General features: G+C 41.0%; 2 protein-coding genes across 7 annotated transcripts; one reads left to right on the top strand and one right to left on the bottom strand.

The window, feature by feature from the left end:
• Positions 1-674: 674 nt before the first annotated feature.
• On the top strand, positions 675-13,380 carry LOC123753967 (oxidoreductase HTATIP2). Of its 6 annotated transcripts, none has more exons than XM_069307857.1 (6): positions 1,041-1,177; positions 2,413-2,494; positions 7,486-7,704; positions 8,022-8,205; positions 9,661-9,773; positions 12,695-13,380. In XM_069307857.1, exons 2-6 carry the CDS (start codon positions 2,438-2,440, stop codon positions 12,860-12,862), a joined length of 741 nt encoding a protein of 246 aa, XP_069163958.1. In that variant the 5' UTR covers positions 1,041-1,177; positions 2,413-2,437; the 3' UTR covers positions 12,863-13,380. The 6 variants fall into 6 exon arrangements, with proteins under 6 accessions (XP_045591951.1, XP_045591957.1, XP_069163958.1 ...); XM_045735996.2 differs by having other exon boundaries at positions 1,043-1,177; positions 2,413-2,473; XM_045735995.2 differs by lacking the exons at positions 1,041-1,177; positions 2,413-2,494 and adding an exon at positions 675-927.
• A 2,245-nt stretch (positions 13,381-15,625) lies between these two features.
• Positions 15,626-25,695, bottom strand: Pfdn1 (prefoldin 1). Its single transcript, XM_045736003.2, has 4 exons — positions 25,525-25,695; positions 22,981-23,103; positions 21,861-21,989; positions 15,626-16,204 (listed from the first exon to the last, which is right to left on the bottom strand). The coding sequence occupies exons 1-4, from the start codon at positions 25,558-25,560 to the stop codon at positions 16,112-16,114; spliced, it is 381 nt and encodes a 126-aa protein (XP_045591959.1). The 5' UTR covers positions 25,561-25,695; the 3' UTR covers positions 15,626-16,111.
• Between the last annotated feature and the right edge of the window lie 1,751 nt (positions 25,696-27,446).

Below are 27,446 nucleotides of genomic sequence, written 5' to 3'. Positions count from 1 at the left end.
ATGTACTAGCTCTACCTATAAGTCAACCAATCTTTGTAAAAATTTCTTGTATGTATGTACCTTACCTAAATAAACATTTATTTATTTATTTATTTACATTGATGATGTTGACAAACATTGATGGAAGCATAAATCTCAGGTGCTCTGGTGATACTGTGTCCATTTGGATTACTGTATCTAAGCATTGAGACCTCATTTCCAGAAAGGCATAGCTGCTCTGGGAGAGGTTCAACATCAGGTAACAAAAGTCATTCCAAAACTAAGTCATCTCCTCGTAGCCTGGTGGATAGCGCGCAGGACTCGTAATTCTGTGGCGCGGGTTCGATTCCCGCACGAGGCAGAAACAAATGGGCAAAGTTTCTTTCACCCTGAATGCCCCTGTTACCTAGCAGTAAATAGGTACCTGGGAGTTAGTCAGCTGTCACGGGCTGCTTCCTGGGGGTGGAGGCCTGGTCGAGGACCGGGCCGCGGGGACACTAAAAAATAAGCCCCGAAATCATCTCAAGATAACCTCAAGATATCTCCCGTATCAGGAACGCTTGAAGGCCACTAGATTAGGCTACACTGCAAACCAGGCATGACGGCAGATCTCATTGAAACTTTTAAAATACTGAGCAAGTTAAAGGATGTTGATCCATATATTTTCTTCAGAAGGTCAGATGTAACACAAACAAGGAGCAACAGTTTCAAACTCAACAAGCCACAATGTAGGACTGAGAACAGGAGATCGATGCTTTTTCACCCACCGGGTTATTAACCCGTGGAACCGCTTACCCGTCGAAGCCGTAACTGCCAAAACTGTGTTGAGTTTTAAAATATACCTAGAAAAGAACAATGCAAATGAGGTGGAGGGGGGGACCTTCGACAAGCCGCCGGCTTCCTGTCTTTGTCGAGGCCACTAGGGTTAGTGGCCCCTCAGGTAAAAAGGTAAATTTAATTGGACTGGGGCCATAGCAGCAGTGACTGGCTACCGTGGCACCCGTCAACCGTAATTATGTATGGTACTGTTATTTAAAGTAGAGTTTATGCTTGGTGGGATCAGATAAATCTGTATCGAGTGGTGTAGCTGGTGGGGCGGGTAGAGGGGGCCGGGGTGCAGCAGCCAGCTCACCACCAGCCACACCAACCCCCACCCATACCACTCCCCCAGCACAACTTTAACCCCTCCAACACCCAGGTACGACCGTGGACGTTCTAGTTTCTTGTTGTAAAGAAGTGTAGAGGATGGTTATGGGCCCGGGGCATGGTGTGTGAGTGGTGGTAGTGTAGAGGGACGGGTGACAAGGGCAGAGTGTGGGGTGAGCGCCCTGCCTTCACCTACAGGCTATCTCTGCTCTGGAATGCCAAGGATTTGAATATTTGTAATCATTATATTCAAGTCCTTAAAATGTTGGAAGAGGAAGGCGTATACCCGTGGGCACTTTTGTGAAGGCGTTGGCATATGACGAGTGACTTTTTTTTGGTATATATATGGAGACTTAAGGTGTTGAGTCAGTACCATGGGTGACGATCTAGTTCCTGAGTTACTCATTATAATTCATCACGTGAAGCTCTTTCATGTATATTAGAGCAGTTGCATGTTTCCATCATCAATATACAGTATTATCGTGATCAAGTGCATAATGTGAATATGGATGGCGTTGTGCCAGTTGGTAAGATCAATGATGTTCACTGCTGTCATCAATCACATCACTGCTCCCTGTCAAAGCCTTAGCCTTACTGTTATATTCTTGTTTTAGCCTGACCCACAGCAAGTGGGCTCATTAGGCCTACATAAGTAAGTACACAAGATTGTATGATGTAGTGTATTATTAGTATTAATAATATTACATCAGGCCTGTCAGGTCATTGATGCTTAACCTTATTTATCAAGTGACATGCACATCATCCACTATACAATGCCACTGTACACAATGTATAGCTGTTAAGCTGCTTTTAATTTGTAAAATACAGTATAATTGCTTCCATACACAGTGCATACAGAATTGTATCATACACAGGCTCCATCTAAATTATTTGTAATAATTCATGAATATTTTGTGGGTGTGGCAGAGTGGCTGATTTGTTAGGCTGAGCACCTTTGAGTCTGGCTAATAACTAGGTGGGTGATCTTGCAGACTGCTTTGCCTTTGGCTGGGTGATGGGGGTTTTCTCAACAAGCCTAATAAACTTCCTGTCCCCTACAGTGGAATGCCTATACATATACTGTATATCATAAGGATTTTCAAGTAAATTTTAGCATTAGACCTACAGATGGAGTTTTAATTTGTTCCTTGTGGTGCACCATTGCATATTTTCCATTATTTAATTATTTAGGTGATGTATAATATTGAAGTGTGATTAGTGAGTTCAGTATTATGTGCTGTTCATAATATCATAGTGTATAATTTGCAAATTTATCATTATTGGCAGGTATTGCAAGAATTTATAAACTTCTATGAGGTCTCCTGTCTTTCAGCGAGTCAATAAAATTGTAAGTTGGTCGGTTTGTCAGGTAAGAGATCAGTAAGGTGATACACTCTTGCCTGCTGTTTAGTCTGTGCTACGATGATAATTGCCATGCCAATTAAAGCACTGGAACATAGAGATGCAAAAATAAAAATTACAAATGATAAATTTAGAGCCTCTTACGTTATTCACCTACATGAGGTATAGAAGATATAGCTTTTGTTTTAAACATTGTTGTCACTACCATTATAGATATAATATGCATATACAGTATATGTATTCATTATTAATACTGTGCATTCTTGTTCTAGTTTGTGTAGACCAAAGCATTTAGTAGTGTTAAATGTATGTTGTGGTTTATTTAGTTACATCCAAAATTGTACACTAATGTTGAATTCCAAGTACAGTATTGCACTATACATAGACATGCCCTCATTCTTAGATGATAATTTCCCAATATCCAGCTAGATAGCACTTGCAAAAAGTTAAAAATTTATCTTTAAAGGGATGCCTATTAAGACAAATTTTAAGTTAACACCTTGGCTATGTAGTTAGATGTCTAAAGTGTGAATCATTTCGAGAAGTGCACTTTGAACATTTGAATAAATGTTTAATGAAGATAAGTTCCAGATTCTGCTCTATGGAAAACTACATTAATGATATTTTTCAAGACACTACTGCTCTCTAGGATGGAATATTGTTGCACAATAACAGCCTCATTCAAAGCTGGAAAAATTGCTATCTGGAGAACATGCAAAGATCTTCTAATTCTAGAATCTGTTCAATAAAAAATAAAATATTGGGAACACTAACAATTTTAAATCTATATTTTCTACAATTCAGACAGGAGAGATATATAATATTCTACACTTGGAAAAATACTAGAGGAACTATGCAGGCGATGAGTCACAATAACGTGGCTAAAGCATGTTGACCAGACCACACACTAGAAGGTGAAGGGACGATGAAGTTTCGGCCCGTCCTGGACCATTCTCAAGTCGACAATCGACTGTCATATCGGTCGACAACCGAAACGTCGTCGTCCCTTCACCTTCTAGTGTGTGATCTGGTCAACTTAGAGGGACTAATTACAAATCTGCACACACAAAATTCACCACATGAAGCCAAAGGGTATGGCTGAAGTGCAAAATAACCCTATTGAAAAGCAGTGGTGCAATAGGTATGCTGAGAGAGAACTCGATCAACATTAAACACCCAAAATTTCAACACTCTTCCTCTAAACATAAGAGGCATAACTAGCCAACCTCTCATGATTTTCAAAAAGAGAACTTGATAAACATCTCCAAAGAATACCAGGCTGTGATTAAAGCATATGGGAGCGAGCAACCACATCCAACAGTCTGATTGACCAGAGCACTAATCAGGAGGCCTGGTCAGAGAACGGGCTGTGGGGATGTTGATCCTCGGAACCAATGCAAGGTAACCGCAAGGTAAGGTAAGCTCTTATTGAGAAAAGCTAGAGTGTCATCAGTAGGGAGTCATGTAAAGTTCATTTAATAAACAGTGGGAATGGGTGGTGCATGAAATTAATATGGGCCTTTCGTTAAATTCTTTCAAGGACAGATTACCTTCAAAGTCCCAAACTAATATAGTACAGTAATTAGATGTATTTATATTTTCCCGACTTCAGAAATAAATGTTTTGCAAAATAAAAAGGAGAAAGCATTTCTTTGAATTTTATTTGTATATGCACCTAGACAGGAACAAAAAATAGTGCACAGATAAAGGGTTTAAAGTGTCTTAGCCACCCATCACTATACAGTACAATGCCCGATATTGTTAATTTTCATATGGAAGTACTTTGCAGTCTACATGAGCAGCCATCCTGGTACTTAGAGATTTTTGTTTTTAATATAAATTATCCTTCACTATTCCCACACAGCAACAACAATCTTTACTTTAGCATGACTTTAGCCTTTTTCCTCTGCATTACTTTATCATTTTCATTTACAGTACCTTGTATTCAGTACATATCAGAGTTTTATGGACTCTACTTTGCTCTAAATTGACTCCTAATTTCTGCTCAAAATTCATTATAGCATGTACCCTTTGTGTATTTGTTGATGGCATAGATGCCTTCATTAACTCATTTCCTGTACTTTAAGCTGACATGGTGATAGGCTGTTCAGTATTTTCAACAAAATATCATGAGATGCAAGTTGCAAAAAACAAGCATTGAATGCAAGACCTTTCTGGTAGCTACATAGTCATCTCGGCTTTGCACCTTCTTTTGATAATTACTTACCTCTTTCTGGTTGAGGCCTGGTGGCTCCCTGAAGCTATGTTGCTGAGATGGCTTCCTATGATGAGTCACATTAGACATAGGCATCCTGTTGGCCTACCAAAGAACTGGGGATTCATTTAAATCTCCCACATAGAAAATGACAGGCAGGAGCTGCAGCTGAAAGGACTCAAGTGACAGCATCCTCAAGAAAAATGGAGGCAGCTGAAAGCTTACTGCCACCACCTCCCAGAGGATGAGGTGACCAACTTGTGTAAGACTACCAAAAGTGGCTCCACAGACAGCAAGGCCTCAACTCTTTCTGGGAGCTTTTCAGCAAGAAGTCCTTCACAGTCCAAAAATGCATGACAATTGCCAAATTGGTATGAGCCCTGTGGTCATCTGCAAAAGGACTTCAGAAAGCACAGGCAGCTGCACATGGAGCCGCCACTTGCCCACGAGCAAACAGACAGTCCTCAAGCAGAGAATAAGAATAAGTTCTCCTAAGAACACTAGAAAAATGAAACTCACTTGTCGTCAGTCAAGCTTTCAAGTTTGACAACCCTTGCCAAGCCCCAATGAAAAAAGGAAGGGTTGTCAGCCAGCCAGGATGAATTTGAGAAATTATAACGGCCAATAAGCTGAGGCAGACCTGTACTCAAATGAGGACAGGTCCATCAATGAAGCAAAATTCGAATCCTATAGGAGGTACAAAAACAAGTCTACAGAAGCCACAGATTGCACAACACAGGATGACAGAAACCTCCAGAAATATAACAAGTCCAAAGCACCAAATGGCACATGGGATCAAACCCTGTGAGAGCCACCGAGTAATCAAACTCATACATTGAAGGGGGATAGGAAAAAATCATCCCCCAGGTGCAAAATACCCTCTGCTGAAAGAACTAACATCCAAGGGTTGAAGGTCATCCATGGACCCTACTCGGGCTTCCTCCAAACCCAGAAGCCAGCCATGTTGACCTGGGGCAGAGCCATATTTCACACCTAATGCCTGGGATAGAAATGCATTGTCCCAAGGACCAAGGAGAAGGATTGGAGCCAAAGAAGTGTGAAGGTGAAGGCACTGCATTCCCGGTGGGTAGAGAAGGTTCAACTGCTTCTGCTGTTAAAGTGGATAGGGCCACCCTCAGACGAAAAACGAGCATCATGCTGTTAACTATGAATATGGTAAAACCTCGCTCGTAAAGGGAGAGCTACTTGGTAAGCTGTCTTATTAGAAGCAGGCGCTGAGAGAATACTATCTAGCATGCACATATATTGCTTGACTGCGTTGAAGGCGTTATTGATCCAAAAGGCAGCATGACAGAGGCAAAGAAAATTATTGTCGGCCAGTAGCTGGACCGAGAACCCTTCAAACTCGTACTTAGCAAGTGTGGACTCGGCAGGTCGATCCACGAGCCACGCTGTAAACTCGCAGAGGAATCACTAGGGCCTGAAGATCATTAACCAAGCAGGACACCCAGGCATTAGGGACACTTCCCTATAGAGACAGAATATAGCCTACAAGAATTGCTATGAAGGGTGTCTGTAATGCCATATAAACAAGTGCTTATGTTCCCTAGTGCACCCCACACAACTAAACAAGACACCCCCAGCCTTGGGCCTATGCAGAGTAGTCAACAGCTCATTCACTTTCCATGGTGAGGCAGGAAGTAAATACACAGATGCACCAAGTGCAAAAAAGAAAAGAACAATATAACAAGTAAATGGCCCCCTGCATAACAAAGTTCAAAGGATAACTGGCACTTAGCTTGAGAAGCAGTGGGACCCACTGCAACAGTTGGTGATTCAATACTGGATTCAATCACATCAGTTACAGGACTGACCTTTGAACCTGTTATGGGCCTAGAGTTCTAGGCTGCCATCTGTATTAAATGGCTTGAGATATAGTGTTTCAAGTGATCCAGTTATTTGGAATGAATTGTTTGTGGAGTTGCTTTGGCTGTTTTGATGCTTTGTTTTTTCTAGATGTTTTCCCAATGACGAGAATGATAACCATCCCCCTTCCCTGTGCCTCTGTAAGGTGATGGGGGGGACCAGGTTCTGGCACTGGTCTCTGGTAGGCCAAACATGATTCCTGTGAATGATATGACCCAGTAGTAGGTTGGCATGTCAGCGAGATAGTTTCAGGAAGTCACCTGAAGTTGAGATAGCTTTGGGGAGTTGCATAAAAAATAGTACAGATACCAGTGCAACTGGCTGGTGACAGTCGGGACACACTGTAGTTTCATTACCATTTCTTCCCTTTTCACGTAGTGTATGGTTAACATCTTTTTGTATTTAGCTACAGTGCTTCAGCCTGACTAATGGTATGGATAGAAATCTTTCCTACTTTATATTAATACAGTACACTTAAATAAAAGAAATGTCACAAATCATTCAGTATTCACAAGATTGCCTAATGGTAATACACAAGGAAAATAAAACAGTGCACATAGAGGAAAAACATAAACACAACCATATATTTTATGTAATTAAATGCTTTATTATTCTATTATGAATGATGTACACTATACTTTTACACAGATACAGTATTAAGGTTTTTGCCATACTGTATTTGGGTATACAGTTCTATACAGTATTATATTTTATTGTTACTGATAATGAGAAGTTCTTGTCCTAAAAAATGTCTGGCGGTTTGACCTGAAAGGTTATGAAAATATTAGTGCATCCTGTGTTGCCCAATATCCCCACACACAATTATCCTTTAGATCCCATTTTCTGAATAAAAAAGCATTACAGTATTCATGTTTATCAATGCATAATGCTTTCAGCCACTAAGCATCATGAGTGAAGGGATGACTGCATTGGTGCTAGGGGCTTCAGGGGAGATAGGCAAACAACTGGTCCGAGAACTCATCAACAATGCTGCATTTTCCCGCATCACATTAGTGACAAGACGCCAGTTAGATGTTAACAGTGACAAAGTAGAGCAAAAAATTGTTGACTTTGAAAAGCTAGATGACTACAAAGAAGCATTTGAAGGTGCACAGGTAAGCAGTGATGCTCTTGGGATTTAGAAGTACAGTACTGTACTATGCTGTTTAATTGTGTGTTTTTGGTTGGTTTTATTCTTAATCCTTTTGGTTCCTCCTGGTAGGATAATTTCACAGCAGAACCATTTTAAATTTTAGCACATTAGTGCATATTAAACTGGACAACTACCAGATTGTATATTTAACTACAATATTGTATGTAGGTTACCTTATTTTATCAATTACTATACTGAATAACACATGAGCCAGCCAATATAATCCTTTGTGAAGCATTGATCAAACTGTAAATTTTAACAATGCTGCCAATCTCTTAGGTTGGTTTCTGCTGCTTGGGAACTACAAGAGGGAAGGCTGGTGCTAAAGGGTTTGTTCATGTAGACAGAGACTACGTGTCTCATGCAGCCCGACTATTGAAGGAAGCAAACTGCCCTCACTTCCATCTGGTTACCTCGAATGGTGCTAATAAGAATTCATTTTTTCTCTACACTAAAACCAAAGGTAATAAATAATTTAGTATCAAACCTAGAGATAATATTCTGTAATAATAAAAATATAGGAATCCCTAGATGACATGCATGTTCTCATACTCTGTTACTGTGTTAAATGTAATATTAAATTGTTAATATGCCCCATGTTCAGCTGCAGTTTATGTATGAAAAATAATGTTCATATTTTTGCAGATGTTATTAATACTGTATTATGTTTAGGGTCTCTCTCTTTAACCCATTGGCTGCTCTAGGTAGGTGATAGCAGTTGATGTAATGAAAACGGACACGACGTGATAAACGACCTCTGTTAGTGTGCCTGGTGAATATTGCCAGATGTCCCATCATTGCTCTGGGCTATCATGATCTTAGCCTCCAGAGCAACGGAGATTTCTGTCCAAAGGTTATGTCCCCTAGAGCCCATGCTGCAGTCTTGTTCCAGGGCACCAGCCCCAGAACACTGTAGATACATATCAGCTCCACAGTCATCCTTCAATGCTGTGCTCACAACTGCTGTGAATAGTGTAGCACACTAGGAACATCGTCCCAGAGAGGGTGTGTGTGTTTGCATCCACACATTCCAGACCACTTGCCCAGAATCCACACAACTTCACCAACATACTCAAAACCATGCAGCTGTCATCATCTTCCTCACGAATTCGCTTCGTCACTACTGCACATAACCTCTGAACATAACTACTGCATCTGTAAAAATATTCCTGTCCCCCTTGGCTCTGAACACATTAGTAAATGTCAACCCCCTTGGCTCTTTACTCTATTTCCTTTTATAATCTAAGCACAGCTGCAAATCAATACAGCTGGGCCTTATCCCTGCTTTATCCCTGGGTTGGGGGCAATTCCTGCCCATACTGTCACATTGGGCTTCTTTTCCATCTTTTTTTTCTCTCTACAAAGAGTAATTACCTACGTGTAGTTACAGGATGAGAGCTACGCTCGTGGTGTCCTGTTTTCCCAGCATTCATATAATGCTTTGAATCTACTGATGGTTTTGGCCTCCAACACCTCACCTAACTCGTTCTAACCGTCTACTCACTATAGTAGTGCTGAAGACCTAACTACTGTACTGTGTTCCTAATTTTCCAGTTATATTTTCCTTGCAATTGTTTGTTATAGTGAGCTCTACTTTTCTGGTGATTTTCCTCTGGGTTAATCTAGTATCCCTAACTCTGTCTCTCTCTCTGAGTGGCCAGAGAAACCTCTTTCTGTCTCTGGTCTTTAGTTGGCAATTACGATTTGCAGGGACTTGGTGGGGCATGATCCGTGTAGGGCTATCCAGGTGGAAACCTCCAGGAAACCTCTAAAGGGGTTCCCCCATAAAAAGTTGTTGCAGCCAAAGTGTTAAATGGGTAAAATGCAACTAAAACTTTTAGATTTATCACTATGAAAAATATAATCAAATCTATGAATGATTTATGTAATTCTCCATTGCATCTGCCTTTCTTCTCAGGTGAAGTGGAGGAACTGGTTAAAGATTTAAACTTCCCCCATCTCACGATATACCGGCCCTCATTACTTCTGTGCGACCGTGAGGAGTCCAGACCTTTAGAGAAGGTTGCACAGGTAATTATATAACAAAGATTTCTCTTTACATTGAGTGAACAAATAGCATGGTAATTTAAAAATAGTAATTATTTATATTAAGTGTTATTTTAGTGTTAGGATATCCTCTTGTAATTACTTAAAAAAAATAATTTTAGTAAGATTATTATTGGTAGATATTACCAATTTAATATACAGTGGAACCTCAGTTGACTACTGTCCTAAAGTATGAATTTTTTGGTATACATCAAATTCATTGTAAAATTTGAATTGGTGTATGACAATTTACTTGGAAGATGACATCTGTTCGTACATGTATGGGTCAAATGAGCGCTTGGTGCAGGGGGTGCAGGGCAAGGCACTCTCAGCTTGTTTACAAGTCTATCCCGTGTTATCTTGAGGTTATCTCGAGATGATTTCGGGGCTTTAGTGTCCCCGCGGCCCGGTCCTCGACCAGGCCTCCACCCCCAGGAAGCAGCCCGTGACAGTTGACTAACACCCAGGTATCTATTTTAATGCTAGGTAACAGGGGCATAGGGTGAAAGAAACTCTGCCAGGCCTCCACCCCCAGGAAGCAGCCCGTGACAGTTGACTAACACCCAGGTACCTATTTTAATGCTAGGTAACAGGGGCATAGGGTGAAAGAAACTCTGCCCATTGTTTCTCGCCAGCACCCAGGATCGAACCCGGGACCACAGGATCACAAGTCCAGCGTGCTGTCCGCTCGGCCGACCGGCTCCCTGATAGTGATAACCGCGGCCATGCTTGAATTCCTTGCAAAGAATTTCATTGTTTGACTGTTTTTTTGCTTTTATAACATAAAAGTTCTTATTATATATCACACCATGGATCTCAAGAAAGTCAGTGGTAAAGTTCAACCAAAGAAAATAATTGTGAGGATAACCATAGAGGATAAACAAGTGTTGCTAGACAGGTTTTTAGTGAGAAAAACAGTGAGCCAAAAGCAGGTACTAGTGGTATGCCTGCAAAACTTAGGAGAGAGTGAGTACCCCAGAAGAGTCATCACTGCCTGATGTTATAATGGAAGGGAACTCTCCTTCCAAATACTAACCCCTCTCCTCACCGTCTTCCATATTCCAACAAGAGTCCTCATTCAAGGTAAGATACTGTATACATACTGTATTGTAGCTAATACAAAATGAGTGTTATTCAGTATAAACTGTATTTTTAAGTTATTATTTGGGGGGGGGGGGTGTTATGGATTAATTCAATTTACATTATTTCTTATGGAAAAATTAGTTTTGTTTGATGACATGTCTCTAGGAATGGTTTACGATCGTAAACGAAGGTACCACTGTATAAGTATTAAAAACCTGTCTGGATACCGTAACATAATAATTCTATTATTTTCTTCAATAATTGCTTCCTTTATATGCTGTATATCCATTACTGAAATGATGTTTACTCCATTTACTTTCAATATATTCCACCCTTTACTACAAATTCAACATATAAATGCATCTTGATGACCAAGTTGTTAGGTACATTTTCCATATAGATTGGGAAAAAAAAGAAAAAAAAATTCAAGGCTAATGCAAACTAGTACAGTGGCTCCCTCCGTTTACGAATATAATCCATTCCCAGAGATGGTCAGTACCCAGAAATTCGCAAACCGAAGCAAATTTTCCCCATAAGAAATGATGTAAATTAATCTATTCCACACTCAAAAATATTAACTTCAAGGTAAATTTTATACCTAATTCACCCAAATCTTTAGTACTAAAGTATCTACAAGTTATTGCTTACCTTTATTGATGACTCTTGTTGGCATATGGAAGATGGTGAGGATGTGGGGGGGGGGGAGAAGTGTTTGTAAGGGGAGTGCCCTTCCATTATAACATCAGGCAGTGATGGCTTCTCTGGGGTACTGTCTCTCCTACGTTTTGCAGGCATACCACTAGGATCTGGTTGTGGATCACTGCTTGTTTGTCTCACTAAGAACCTTTCCATAGACTTGTTTTCCCTACATTTTAACACTTCTGTAGTGAGACAATCACATTGTCATTTAAAAAGGTCAATGCAACGGCTTGCTACAGCTTTATCTGGGCGAGTTTTTTTCAACAAAACTTTGCAGTTCTTCCCCATACTTCACACATTTTTCTTAATGAGGAAGGGACATCCTCTACTCACAACTATTTTCCTAAGTTGAACCTTACCACCTACCTGTACTTTCTTGGGAGCTATGGTGAGATATATAATAATTACTTTTATGTTCAAATACTCAAAAATCTGAAAAAAAAACACTGAAATTCTTTACAAAGAACTCGGGCACGATTGTCACTAGGCAGGAGGGACTGATAAACTGAGGTGCAGTCACTGTACTACCATGTGCTCGGTCGGCCATAAGTTTAAAACTCCATTCGGATTTTATGAAGAAATTAGGCTTGTAACTTGATAAATTCGTAAAGAGGGGCATTTGTAAGCCGAAGTGTTACTGTAGATGGTATCACCTCAGTGTATACTGTAGCAGCTTTAGGGAGTCATCAGGGCTTACCCAGAAATTGGTGTTTTAATACAGTCAATACTGATTTTATGCTTGTAGCAAGTTGGTACATTGGCATTTTACTGTTTAAGTGAAATGACTCCAATGATGGAACATCGCAGAGCTGATCCCATATAGTGTATGACAGTTTGTAAAAACAAGGTTGCATTACACCTATTTGAGTAGCCTATATTGCAATTTTTTGTAACTATTTTGTCCTATTACATAATTTTTTTTTTATATTCAGAAGTTTGTACATATTTTGTATGCATATCTGTTCAGTTCCTACTCATTTGCAATTTTCTTTACAAGCATTCAACTTCAAGGTCCATTTCAGACAAAGATACTGTTTACTATAATATAACTTTCAGATATTTTGATTTATGATGTAGCCATAAGTACAGCACTTTCTTATTTGTCTCTTATTTCACCGTTGCAGATTGTAGTTCGAGGTTTTGACTGGCGAAACAAAGTCAGTGTTGGAACTGACACAGTTGCTAGTGCAATGATTGCCAACACCTTAGAATCCCAAACATCTGCTAAGTCTGAGGAACCCAAAGTGGAAATTTTGGAGAATACAGACATATTACGGCTTGGAATTGACTAGAATTATTTTGCAAACTAACAAGCGTTGTGATTTTTATGCATTTCTAGTACTAAGTCATATATTGCTGTTCATAAATGTGTTGAATGTATTAGTAGAGTATTTTTTTTTTTTTTTAAGTATTTGCAATTTATATATTTTCTCTAAAAATGCAGTCTCTGAAACACATTAAGGTTAGTACAGTAGTTTGAATGCAGTGCTAGAAAACTAAAATTATATTTATTTATAATTCATTATGCTATTGTATTAAACAGTAACAGGTAGTCATGGTTTGTAATGAACAGTATATTATAAAAAAAAAAAAATTGTCAAATAGACGAGTTTGATTATTAATGAAATTATCACTGTGGAAATACTAAAGGAAAAGTATATACAACACAGGATAAAACTTTTCCCCAATTTTCATTCAAACTAATGTTTCAGTATTAGATCTGCCATGCATTCCCAAGTTTGGTGCTAGCCAATTAATATTTTAGTGCTATTTTGATTTTGTTCTTTATTAAATGGCTTTATTGATTTAATATTTTTTGGAATTTAGTCCTACATTCTCTTAGTCCACTCTTTTTGTAACTGAAGTGTCCTTATTTATTTGCACAAATTATTGTCGTGTGTGTTTTCACCGTAATCTATGGGCTTTCTGCTGCAATCACTTGAACAACAATTTTCTCCTCCAAGTGACCCACTGATGCGGGACAACTTACCAGTCTGCTTTAAACTTACCTGATGCTGCAAGTGTAATCTGAATCAGCTGGACATGACATTAGAATAACTAGCACTGTATATGTAGGGTACTGTTCGTCATGCACTAGGTGACTTGATTAAAGAAAAAATGTCCAATTTACTACAAATAACATTTATTTTGTGACATGTAATAGCAACCAGATATTTCCTAATGCCCCTTAACTATAATTAGAAATTAGTTATGTTGCTCTGAATAAAATTATGGAATTTACTACCTTTGTGGGAAGGTAATTTAAAACTTGTGCAACACAATAATACGACCACAGTCCAGGTCAGGTATGCATGCTCATGGCTGTATCTAGCAATGGAATAAGTCTCAGAAGAACTACCACCTTAGTTCCTCCCATGAGAAATTCCATTAGTCATGGATGTGCTTAGCCGAAGTCGTTTAACGGAGGAATTTATACTTGCCATATCTTGTACTGTATATTAACACTGTGCCAGCAGTAATAATGATTAAAACATGCAATAATAATAATATCCAAATAAATATTAACAGTAAGATAAGCTGGTTATTATTGCACACATGCCACACTAGGCTAAGCTCAAAAGTAAATAACATAATACAGTGCAACCTTGGTTGACGACTGCCCTAGAAGACGAATTTTTTGGAACACGTCAAATTCGAATTGGTACATGATGGTTTGCTTTGACGGCGACTTCTGTTCATACGTGTATGGGTCGAACAAGTGTGTGGTGCTGGGGGCGAAGCACTTTGTTTACACGTCTATTGTATGTAGTGACGACTGCGGCCGTGCTTGAATTCTTTGTGAAGAATTTGATTGTTTGCCTGCTTTTTTGCTTTTTTAACATAACTTTTATTATATATATCATGCCATGGGTCCCAAGAAAGTCACTGGTTCACTGGTAAAGTTCAATGTAAGAAAATAGTTGTGAAAAAGACTATAGTGTGAAAACAGGAGATCATTCTTAGGGAATGAATGATGTCTCTGCTACATAAGTGTTAAAACATAGGGAAAAACAAGTGTCTTTAGACAGATTCTTAGTAAGACAAGCAAGCAGCGAGTCACAACCTTAGCAGGCCTAGTGGTATTCCTTCAAAACGTAAGAGAGAGAGAGTACCTCAGAATTGTCATCACTATTGTTATAATGGAAGGGGACTGCCCCTTCCTAACACTAACACTTCTCCTCCTCTCCATCTTCCATATGCCAACAAGTCCTCATTCAAGGTAAGATACACACAACGTATTTTATTGAAGCTAGTACAAAATCAGTGTTATTCGGCATAAAATGTATTAATAAGTTAATATTTTTGCCAGTGTGAAATGTATTAATTCAATTTATATTATTTCTGATGGAAAAATTCGTTTTGGTTGACAATGCGTCTCTGAAGTACTCGTCAATGAAGGTACCACTGCATAGGTCAAGAAGGCTTATTGGCCAAATTCTCAGGTGGGTTCTACCCCCCCCGTCACTTGCCATTGGAGCTGGCATACTATGACACCCACTGACTACAGCCACCTGTACAGGTAATCTGATCAACATCTTTAGGAGTCGCCCATGTGAGGCCACCTTGTGTGGGTTGATCTTGAGTTGGGAGGGGGGGGATAGGGTCTTTGTACTAGAATGAATGAATATTTGATACAGTAGATCTCTCGTTGAAAAGTGGGGAAGTGCCATTTGGGACAAAATTCATTACAGTACTTAATTAAATATGAAAAAAGTCTGAAAATTAACATGTTTGTAGTTGACAAGAAAATCTCCAGTTTTTCACTAAATCTACCTATCATTTACAGTTGTCCAAAATGAACGTCAGTAGCTTCTTGTAAACTTGATGTCTCCCCCACCTTTTATTGTCAAAGCATGTAGGTAGGCAAGTAATTATCAAAAGAAGGCACCAAGCCAGGAAGGCTATGTAGCACCAACAAATGTGCAGGATATTCAAAAGGCGCTAAATATCATTAAGGATGCCAATATAAGAAAGCATGTAGGTAATATTCATACATCAATCACCAATAGTTAACAACTTTGTGTTTAGTTCACGTTTAGGGTTTTGAAAGGCTCTTGCAAATTAGAATTTGAGGTGCATTTAATAGATTTTCTTCATAAAACACTGTACAACCTATAGGCTGGATATATTTAAACAAATAAAGCTATACACCCCACCTTCAAGATAAAGTCAATGTACATTACTGTACCTTTATCAAAAGATTATCAATGAACAATTACGTTATTATGCTGTATAACAACAATTTACTTATAAAATAAATAAACACACTGCACAGTATTCAAAATGGAAATACTGTACATGCCAATAAAAATGAAAGTAAATGGAAAAACTAACTGGAACACAAAAGAAGGTGCAAATTTTAATTAATGATGATGATACAAGGTACACCCTTGCTAAGCTTGCACAAGAGTAAAGAATTCACCAAGTGGCAGCTTGTGTTCATTAAACTTTGCTCAAATGTCCATCAGTGCAGATGATGCCTCCCGGAATTTGTGATACATTAAACTTGGCTCCAGATTGTCTTGTTTCCACTTGAATCATTAAGCTGCACCAACAGACTGTTTTTGTTTAATGAGCTCCCTCAGGTTATTCTGGCTCTCTGCCATACTTCGTTCCAGGTACTCTTTGTTTGCCTGCCATAAGAAATTGCTCATAGTAAAAGGGATTAATAAAATATAAAACATTATAACTCTACAACTTATGCATTACAGTGTTGTACAGTATTTATATTAACATATACAGTAACTATAAAAGATAAAGTTGCCATTTAAGAATGGTAAAAAATCCAGCATTGAATGTAATGAAATGCCTTTTCCTGAGTGAGACCCGGAGGCTCCCCAGAGTTATCCAGGCTGATATTGATACATTAGACTTTGGCATCAGTCAATGTGCATGGAGTTCTACTCCTACTGGGGACCACACGCCAGAACCTGGCCCCCTCAAAGAGGCACGAGGAGCAATGGCCTATAGAAAGCCCCGTGTGGTTGGAAGAATTCTATGTCTGTCATTGACCGTGTCAGGAACCCAGAAAGGTAAGCGTCCCAAAACAAACCCCTATTCTGATTAACATTCCTACTGAAAACTGTACTAGTGGAGAGAACTCCTCCAAATTAAAATGAGCAAACGAGCATGACGTCACCACGTTGCCGCCCTGCTGTCTGCACAACCCCCCCCCCCTCATCCCGGGAGGGAAAAGGGGGAGCCCCAGACCCTCACACCGGCTACCCACACCCCAGTTCTGAGGCTGGATGTCAAAACACGCAAAAAAAAAAAAAAAAAAAAAAAGCCAAACGGAGGGAGGGTGGGTTGCCAGAGCACCTCCAGGTCTCGCCCAGAAAATGGCGTTTTATTACATTCAACGCTGGTTTTCTGGGTGAAGCCCCTGTGGCTTCCCGGAGCTACTTACCGAGAGAGAAACCCAAACAATAGGGATTTACCGGGGAGGCTGTCGGCTCTTGCTCCTCAACTCGGAGTCGAGGCAACTGGCCGCTACCCGACAACACATGATGCACCCCCGACCTAACCAACTAAGCATCAACAACCCAAAGACCCCTCTGGAAAGCAGCAGATTCATTCTGGTGAAGGCTGCAAATGAACAAACCTATCACCAGGGCCAAAAGAGCAGAAACCCCCTGCACCGGAGTAGACTATGAAGTTCCCCAACCCGACTCCTTGAGACCAATGCCAATAGAAAAAAAAAGAGCTTTAGAAAGAATCCTGAACTGAAGGGGCCACCACAAACCGAGAAGAGAGAAAGGAGAGCACCAGGTCCAACGACCAGGACAACTCGGGTGGTGCATGAGCAGACTAGAGGTGAAACAACACACGAGACAGCTTGCGTAACAGAGAAGTAACATCAATACCGAACGCAAACTGCAGCAGCTCCGCTAGCACCGCACGATATGAGACGACAGTATTCAGCATACGATGACAGTCCTGGAACAACCACGAAAGGAAGGACAAGACAACCCTATCTGAGACACGAAATAATGGAAGGACCACCAGGAAACTTCATACTGCCGCCGAGATGAAGCACACAGGTGGGACACCATCAACAAAGCCACCTGCGCACCATACAAATGATGATAGACCCGAGTCAGAAAGTCCAGATGCAAAAACTTGAGGAGAAGAGCGAACCAGCCACGTACCGGGCTGGACCGATGTGCTGAAAGAGGCAGAGCCGCAGGAAGACCCTTGGGTTCGGACACCGAGCAATTAGGGCCTGAAACCAAGGCTGGGCCGGCCACCAAGGAGCCAGAAGGACAACTTTTCCCTGGTAAGTCTCCAAGCGAGCTAGGACCTGGAGCAACAGCTGAACGGTGGGGAGATGTATAGGTAACCCCACCTCGTCCAGTCCTGCCTGATGGCATCGACCCCTGACGGCCTTGCATGTGCCCCCCCCCTCCTCCCAGAAGCAACAAATCCGACATGGGACGGCAACTAGAAGCAGCTGCCTGCAGATACTGCAAACAGAAACAGGCAAAAAGGCTTAGAAATCCTTAGAACCAAGGCCGAAGCGGATTCCACAGAAGCAAACACTGCCTGCCGACACGCAAGACGGGAAGCAAAAACAGCGACACCTCAACCCACAGGATTGGCGTGAACAGCTCTAACAGAGCAGCCTACGCACGCACCACTGAGGTCAACACACCAGACTCAGGAGCGGCCCCAAGCACCTTCATGTCCTCCTCAAGTCAGTCCGAGGACAACTCGAGAAGGAAAAAGAACCGCAAGATTGAATCCAACAGGCCACGGGCACGCAAGACCTCAGGGACTAACGCAGCCGAAAGGGAAGGTACCTGCACTACATGGACATCCCGAGGAAGGGAAGGAGTGAACAAGCATGCAGTGGGGGTGCTCAAGCTTGCCCCCCCAGAAAAACCTGGACCCTTGGAAAACGTATGAGCCTCGCGCCACTCAAGCGTGCGAGACCAACAGCATGAATGCCATGCCTCCAGCAAGAACAAGGGGCAGTCCGCAAGCCAGGACAACTCTGGAACCTCATAAAGAGACCCAGGAGGACCCTGTAGGGACACGAAGAGTCATACACGAAAGTAGGAGGATCCATTACAACGGTGTAATCCGGGTCGTGAGGAGGTAAGCCACGATGGCCTCCTGCACCACATGGGACGGAATGCTGGAGGCCGAAAACCCTGGAAAGACGGGACCGAAGAACCCACGGGACTACAAAACTGAACCCTAGGAAGGGTAGATGCCAAATACAACTCGTACAAGGATGGGAAGAAAGAGAACCCCAATCCCTGTAACACCAAGCCACGCTGAAAAGGTACAAAAACCCAAGCGGGGTCCAACGGAGCCCAAGGCTCCCAAGTCGACCCCTCCCCTGCCCCGGGAACCCCATCACTAGGACCCGGGGCTGAGCTGTCCTCCACACCCCTGGTCTCAAAAGAAAAGGCCGAAGCAGCCGAAAAAGCAGGAACAAAGAGGACCCACTGGTCAGACCTAGAAGCTCCGGCTGGAAGACCAGGCTCAAATGCCTCCTCCACCACTCCGAAAAGGGCATCCCCTGAAACCGCCCGAGTCTCAACACCAACTAAACCCTGCCCCAACTTCGAAACCCTCAGATGCTTCAGAGCCGGAAGCTAGGATGGAGGAAGGACCAGGACAAACAGAAGGGGAAGGACAAGGGGTGCAGACATAACCAAAATCGAGGTGACTAGGCGAACTGGAGTACGAACAAGGAACACCCACAAGACTATGGGTTGAAAGTGTCACCGACCCAACAGGCAGCATGACAGACAACCGGTGAGTGTCACCCTGAGACAAGGGGGACAGAGCAACCTGCAAACTTGCATGAAGCTAGAGGGGACCCAGGGATCGCATCCATTGGACCAGAGCCCTTGCGGGGTTTCCCAGGGCCCTTGGTCGCATTATCTCGCTAAGAAAAGCCTAGGCAGGGTACTACTAACCAGCGCCCAAGACTACTAAGCAAACTGCTAAAGCTGAACCCCCGGGTTCAGCTTTGTACACTCGCGGGGGCCTAGCAGAGGACCACCAAGATACAATAGGGTGTGACGAAACCAAGGGGCAGACCCCTACCAGGCAGGAAAACAAAATAGAAAAAGAAAGAAAACCCCGCAAGAGAACAGCATGCCTAGGCAGAACAGAGCCAGCGGCTATGAGAGGTGATAACTAGCTGCACAGTATCCTGCACTCCAACCAGTGACAAAAACTAGCCCCTACCCAGAGGCAAACAAGGAAGCACAAGCACCCAGCTGACTCCAAGGGCAGTCAATCACCGAGCAGCAAAAGATTCAGCGGAGGTACTGTAGATCTTAAGATGACTTGTGAAAGGCGGCCCCAAGACCAGTACTTACAGGGCACCTAGGGAAGGTGACCCTAGGCGCATGCAGCCGGAGTACTTGTGAAATTATTCCTGGCTTGCACACCACCAAAAACACAGTGCCACACCACAAGGCTCAGAGCTGGAGGACAAGAAAACAGGCGTCAGAGACACACGACCATTGCCAAGCACATCAGCCAAAGAACTGGGGTGTGGGTAGCGGTACGACGGTCTGGGGCTCCCCCTTCCCCCTCCTGGGGGGGGGGGGGGTGCGCAGACAGCGGCGTGGCGACATGGTGACGTCATGCTTGTTTTCATTTGGAAAGTTCTGTCCACTAGTTCAGCTTTCAGTAACACTGTTAACCAGAATAGGAGTTTGTTTTGGAGTGCTTACCTTTCTGGGGTGCCTGACCTGGTCAATGGCAGACATAGAATGCTTCCAACCACACAGGGGTTTCTATAGGCCATTGCTCCTCGTGTCTCTCTGAGGGGGCCAGGTTCTGGCTCGTGGTCCCCGGAAGGCCTAGAACTCCACTTAAATTGACTGATACCAATGTCTAATACTGTGTATATCCATATCTAATACTGTGTATATCCATATCTAATACTGTGTATATCCATATCTAATACTGTGTATATCCATATCTAATACTGTGTATATCCATATCTAATACTGTGTATATCCATATCTAATACTGTGTATATCCATATCAACCTGGATAGCTCCAGTGAGCTGCAGGGGCTCCCCCAGAAAAAAAATTTGGACAATTAAGCGATAGTGTTAAGTGCCATATGTTAAAGATCAGCTTAATGACAGATATGTCATAAGAACATGTTTTCATTTTTGTCACTATGCCATTTCATGAGGTGGGAAGGCATCGGCATAAAAGAAAATGGAGATGAATGAATATAAATGCCCCAATCATTTGCTGCATCTTTAACATTACATACTGCAGCAGCATGTAAAACCAGCAGTCAATTCAGTAATACATTCTACATTCACAGCAGCCACCCACCACTTCACTCAACCAGGTATGAGGTGCTTCCTATAAGTTTCTATTAAATAAATTCAAACATTTACTTCACTAACAAAATTATTTCATCTAATTTTATTACCTACCACTTCTTCACTGCTTGCTTGCTTGCAATCCCTACTTCCTTATGCACTTAAGCCAGTTCTTCTATCTCCTCTTCAGGCCTTCAAATTCATTCTAATATACTCTCTTTACTATCATTATCCATTTTTTCATTGTGACCAAATCATCAAACACTGTCCTCAGTCTTATTATTCACAGACATTTGTGTTACACATTTCTTATTTTCAATCTGTATTCTAATTTAACAGAAATACATCCCAATTTCTCATCTTGACATGCTTGACACAATCATGAAAAATTAAGGTATGAGAACTGTAGAAAGGGACAATTAAGATGCATTTGCAACCACCAAACATACATCTTGCCCTACCTATTCTTCCTGCCTGTTAATTACCTGTTGTTTTCTATAGTACTTTCCATCAAAGCCTAGCCTGGGACCAGCCTTTCCTTGTGATTACCTGATCCATGAGACAGTTTGTGCTTGTAGCATGCAAGGTCACAACCATCACAGGCTGATCCAGTACCTCCAAAGGATACTTTTAAACTTTCTTCTTTTCAAGCTTCTCCACTTGTTCCAGTGATATTTCCCTTCAAGTTATAACTTCCCTTCTAATGAGCCTCCGTTACAGCTCTTACCATAAATTAGGATTAAAATTACACTAACAACTTGGTACAATTACTCAAGGCAAATTTAAAGAGAATAAAGAAATAAAGGTGGTGAAACTGTTAACTGTATAGTTTCCTATCTAGTACTTGTACTATATAGAAAACTATTGTAAGCAGTTTACAATTTACTATACAGTATAGAATTCTCTCCATTGCTTGATAATAAACATTTTGCTCATAATCGTCCTTTATTTAAAAAAAAAGGGCAAATTGTCAACTTACCTGTAAATTTGTAATTTTGTCGTTGCATTTTGAAACTTTAGCCTTTAGATTCTCACGTACCATCGGAATGTCAGTCAAAAGGAACATACGCCCTATACTTTCATATACTCGAGTGCTTTCACCAAGAGACTGGAAAATGAAAGACTATTATTCAAAATGTTCATTGACTATACAGTACAACAAATGTTACTGAAACAATAATAAACACATTACAGTGGTACCTTCATTAACAAATTTAATCCATTCCCAGAGATGGTTCATCAATCAAAAATTTGAAAACCGGAACTAATTTTCACATAAGAAATACAGTAATGTAAATTTAATTAATCCATTCCACACACCAAAAAATATTAACTGAAAAATACATTTTATACTGAATAAAACTCATATTTTGTACTACAGTATACCTTCCCTTTATTGATGACTTTTTGGCATATGGCAGACAGTGAGGAATGGGGGTAGGAGGAGAGGTGTTAGTGTTTGGAAGAGGAATCCTCTTCCATTATAACATCAGGCACTGATGACATTTTCCTACATTTTGCAGGCATACCACTAAGACCTGGTTGTGGCTCACTACTTGCTTGTCATACCAAGAATCTGTCTATAGACATTAGTTTTCCCTTACGTTTTATCACTTGTCTAGCGAGACGTCACATCTCTCGTTTTTCCTCTATTGTCATCCTCACAACTATTTTCTTAGGTTGAACTTTACCTCAGGCTTACTTGGGACCCCAAGGCGTGATATACAATATAATAATTACTCATGTTCAGAAACCAAAAAGGAACAAAAGCAATGAAATTCTTGACAAAGAATTCAAATGTGGTCCTCATTAGGCGGGACACACTGGTAAGCTGAGGTGCGCCTTGCCTGCGCCACCAGAACCATATGCTCGGTCAACCCATAGTGTATCAACAAACTCGAGAAGTAAGGCAAACCTCGAATACAGTCGAATTTTATGAAGAAATTAAGCTCGTATGCCAAAAAAGCTCATAAAGAGGGGCATTCGGAAACCGAGGTTCCACTGAATAAATACTGTACTGTATATCTAATGTGAAAATTTATCAAAATATTGAGCCATGTCATATTTCATGTTCATGGTAACAATATTACTTAACTGACCTGTATTTCCTTATCTGTAAGTTGAGCATGAACGATCTGCTTCTTGAGACTCTCCACTTGAACATCAGCAATGCGCAGCTTTTGGTTCGTTTCCTGCATTTTGCCTTGTAGTTCCATAAAGGCCTAAATGGCAAACATATTTCATGAATTATTTTGACAATACATTACACTTATTAACTCTATAATATAATGTATAGTACAGGTAAATTCAAGTAAATAACCCTAGAAAAACAAAATTTAAGGAAAATCTCAAACACTCAAGATTAACTTTCAAATACAGTGGTTGTGTAGATGGTCTGGGGTAGAAATGGAGACCCTTTTAAAGAACATGTGGCCAAATTGGCAATAATCTTCTAATTGAAAAAATTATCTTGCATGTCCATGGAGAACAAAATGGGCATTTAAAATAAAGTTTGTTTACACGACCAATTACTGTGCTTCTGAAATGTCTTAAATGGGACAGCTTTGGGAATTATACATTACTAATAACTGGTAATTCACAAGAAGTATAAGGAAGAGTTCTATTGATTATTTATGTGCATTAATTGTTTTACATGGAGAAATCACACTATAGATATATCAATGAAAAAATCTACTGGCACTCAGGTGACACTCTCCGGCAACCGAGAAAGATTTGGCCACAGACGCTGACCACTGAACCAACCGGACTTGGTGAAAATTATTTTCAACCAGATTTCTACTGAAATCACAGTAGTCTGGAGGCCTGGCTTCAGTAGAGGCCTCCAGATTTGCTGTGATTTCGGTAAAAATGCAATTGTATCAATTTCATCAGGTCAGGGTGGTTCAGTGGTTAGTGTCAGTAGCTGGAAGAGTCTCGGTCGTGGGTTTGAGTCACCTCAGAGCTCCGATTCTCATTCATTATTTTAATACTGTATTAACAAAAATATAACTGATTGAAATGAATGATAGTATTTTAGAAAGCCTGCTCCAAAAAAATTAACAATGATTTTAAAAGACAACTGAAAAACATCCTTTATAAATAATACTGTTATTGTACCTTATAAGCAACAAATGTGAACCTAAACTGCATCTGATGGTTCCGAGAGTAATGCACGTAGGACTGATATCATCATTAAGCTCTAAATTGTCATAATGGCTTAGCACTTTCTCCTGATAATTGCCTTACCTTACCTCATCAGTACGTCTGTGCCTATAATTAGGCTTGAAAAAATTTATCACTGAAAACAATGCCTCGCATGAACATGTGGATGAACAACAGAAATGATAATCATTATATCGCCTGTATATTCATTTATTTATGGGTGGGGTTTAAAGAATCGAGAGGCAGCACTGAATATTGTGTGCCTCTTTGGCTTAGGCTCAGTTACAAGTATCTCTGGTAATTCTCATTATCTGTTGATGTAGACCTGACCAAATGTAAACTGTCAACAAAATTATTTGCACACCCTCCGTCACTATGTGACGGAATGCGAAAAGATACATGAATTCAGAGACAATTCTATAACAAATGTTCCAGAGATGTGTAAATATTTCATTTAAAATTATCTGCTGCCAGAAATAAGATATCTATTAAGGTAAAGGTATATACAGTGAATACGAGTTACAATGTTGGATTAATAGATATAGCCAGTACATACAAGGCCTGAAGTCACTAATACGCACAGCGTTTCAGGCAAGTAATCAAGTTAAAATTTTAGCCAAATATCTCCAGTTTGCTAACTGTAGGTAGTAACTAAGTGATTGTAACCTATCCACCACTGCCCACTGGATGGGGGGGGGGGGAAGGCGGTGTGCAGGACAAACATATCAATTATGACACTAGCTCTCCACATATGTCAGTTGCTCAATTTAGAAACTGTACTTATTTATTTATATACAAGAAGGTACATTGGGTTTGTGAGAATACATTGCATGGTAATTTACAATCTTGTAAGGCCACTAGTACGCGCAGCGTTTCAGGCAAATATAGTTGTGGTCGATCTCGAGCCCATTGTTGATGTGACGACTTGCACTGAATTTAGTAACTAGCTCATCACTTGCTTAGCTAAGTGAATTGTGGGGTTCAGTCCCTGAGCCCATTATGTGCCTCTAACCCTTTCCACTACCACCCACAAGATGGGTATGGGGTGCATAATAAGTGAACTAAACTAACAATAAATTTTAAAAACCTACTATAGCGTTCATCAAATCTACCCTAACTCAAACAAACCTAACAACACAAAGCCATAAAATCTTACTTAACACCACCTACGTTAATGCATCCTAATCTAACAATATGTAAAGTTGTAAGAGTTAGTTTAGTTCATTTATTATGCACCCCATACCCATCTTGTGGGCGGTAGTGGAAATGGTTACTGAGGCACATAATGGGCTCCGGGACTGAACCCCACAGTTCATTTAGCTAAGCAAGTTACAATCTTAATGAGCTAGTTACAAGATTCAATATAAGTTGTCACATCAACAATGAGTTGTAAGAGAAAAAAAATATTAGTCATGTGGAATATTCGTGAACAATTTGGCCCAGCCCCCCAGAGTGCCGTAGCTGCTGCTGGCTAAACTAACCCTTTTTAATTCTTGATCAGGCTCTCCCTTCGACATTATAACCACGTGTTGGTGATGACTGAGGGAGCGACGACGACCTCCAGATGACTCTTGTAACCAGGTGTAGTGACCAGTCTCTGCTATAACGGCCTCACGGCGAGTTAAGACACAGTCACTGTTGCCAGCACCTAGTCTGGGCCTCAACACCGCACCTAGTTCTCCTCCTACTTATTATCGCTCTTCCATATTATTCATCCGGTATTTATTAGTATATATTAATTAATGTATTTTAAAGTATATAATTAATCCTTCTATTTTAATATTTTGTATTAATTAATGCAAAGAAGGAATAAATAGCATTGATTTATCGAGAAGTGGAGCATGGCATCAGTGCTAAGAGCTCGGCGGTGATATTTTGAGGTTTATCAATAATCTTAAGGGATCACTTTACACATTTATATACTGTGTATATGTTAATCACGTGTTTATTTTCGTGATATACACACATATACTGTAATATATAAATGTAATTTAAACGACTTTAAAGGAGAAATTGAGTATAACCTTAGATTGTCGATAAGCAGTCTGAGAGCAATAGTACACCAAAAACTTCAACAAAATCTTATAGATATGAGGCAAAGTAAAATCAAATAAAGATTTACCTTGGTATCAAAGGATAAAGACTGGTATCAAATTATCAGTCTCCATGGTGTAGTGGCAAGACACTTGCCTGGCGTTCCGCGAGCGCTTTGTCCTGGGTTCGTATCCTGGCAGGGGAGGATTTACTGGGCGCAAATCTTTAACTGTAGCCTTTGTTTAACTCAACAGTAAAATGGGTACTTGGTTGTGAAAACGATTCTTCGTGGGGGTCGTATTCCAGGGACCATAGGATTAAGGACTTGCCCGAAACGCTACGCATACTAGTGGCTGTACAAGAATGTAAGAATTCTTGTATATATCTAAAAAAAAATCGACACCAGTAATTCCATCTATCACCATACTATCATGCAAGAGGAGCCACACATCTATGGATCATCCAATAAAATCAGCAGACTTCTAGATGTTACTACTGCTCAGCTTAGATTCGGTTACAAGTATCTTTGGGATTTCTCATTATCTGCTGAAGTAGACCTGACCTAATGTAAACTGTCAACAATATTATTCGCACACCCTGCGTCACTATATGATGGAATGCGAAAAGATACATGAATTCAGAAACAATTCTATAACAAATATTCCAGAGATGTGTAGATATTTCATTCAAAATGATCTGCTACCAGAAACCTTAGCCAAATCTCTCCAGTTTGCTAACTGTAGGTAGTAACTAAGTGATTGTAACCTATCCACCGCTGCCTAGGAGCCGCCTAACCACGTTCTGTTTTCGCGTCTTGGCTTTGCTACTGCCGTTTGGCATCCCTATTCAACGGTCTTGCTGTATGACGCCTGGCGCACATATCGCCTTGGGTCACGGGACTGTTGATAGATTTTTTTTACGTGCTCTGGCTGGTTCTCCCGGCAGAGTGACGGTGTTCCGGGACCGGCTTGGCCGAGAGGTCCCGGGGTGTTGGTGGGTCTTGGTGAGCTCCTGATGTGCCCTCAGACGTGGTGGGCGGCTGGCTTCTGCTCTGCCGGAGAGCACTGGATGACTTTTGCGATTTAGTTGGGGGCCGAGTTTTTGGTTTTGGCTGTGTGGGGCTGTGCCGGTGCCTGCTACTCTGAGGGACTCCTGGGGCTCCCCAACCGTCTGGCTGTCTGTGCATTTATTGGCCGCGACGCATATTAGTTTCCGGTAATAAGCGTCATTCGTTTCAATTCAATTTCTTTCTTTATTATGCACCCCATACCCATCCCAGCACACTGGACTTGTGATCCTGTGGTCCCGGGTTCGATCCCGGGCGCCGGCGAGAAACAGTGGGCAGAGTTTCTTTCACCCTATGCCCCTG

The sequence above is a fragment of the Procambarus clarkii genome, chromosome 6 (assembly GCF_040958095.1).
Source record: "Procambarus clarkii isolate CNS0578487 chromosome 6, FALCON_Pclarkii_2.0, whole genome shotgun sequence".
NCBI classification, from domain to species: domain Eukaryota; kingdom Metazoa; phylum Arthropoda; class Malacostraca; order Decapoda; family Cambaridae; genus Procambarus; species Procambarus clarkii.
This window is presented reverse-complemented; position numbering and strand designations above follow the sequence as displayed.

Coding starts and splice junctions, on each gene's coding strand:
- LOC123753967 (XM_045735995.2), top strand. CDS start 835: ATGCAAATGAGGTGGAGGGGGGGACCTTCGACAAGCCGCCGGCTTCCT. Junction 928..7,485: donor GTGGCCCCTCAGGTAAAAAG/GTAAATTTAATT, acceptor TAATGCTTTCAG/CCACTAAGCATCATGAGTGA. Junction 8,206..9,660: donor TCTCTACACTAAAACCAAAG/GTAATAAATAAT, acceptor CTTTCTTCTCAG/GTGAAGTGGAGGAACTGGTT.
- Pfdn1 (XM_045736003.2), bottom strand. CDS start 25,560: ATGTCGAAGGGAGAGCCTGATCAAGAATTAAAAAGG. Junction 23,104..25,524: donor CTGATCAAGAATTAAAAAGG/GTTAGTTTAGCC, acceptor TTTGCCATTTAG/GCCTTTATGGAACTACAAGG. Junction 21,990..22,980: donor TTACAGATAAGGAAATACAG/GTCAGTTAAGTA, acceptor TTCATTTTCCAG/TCTCTTGGTGAAAGCACTCG.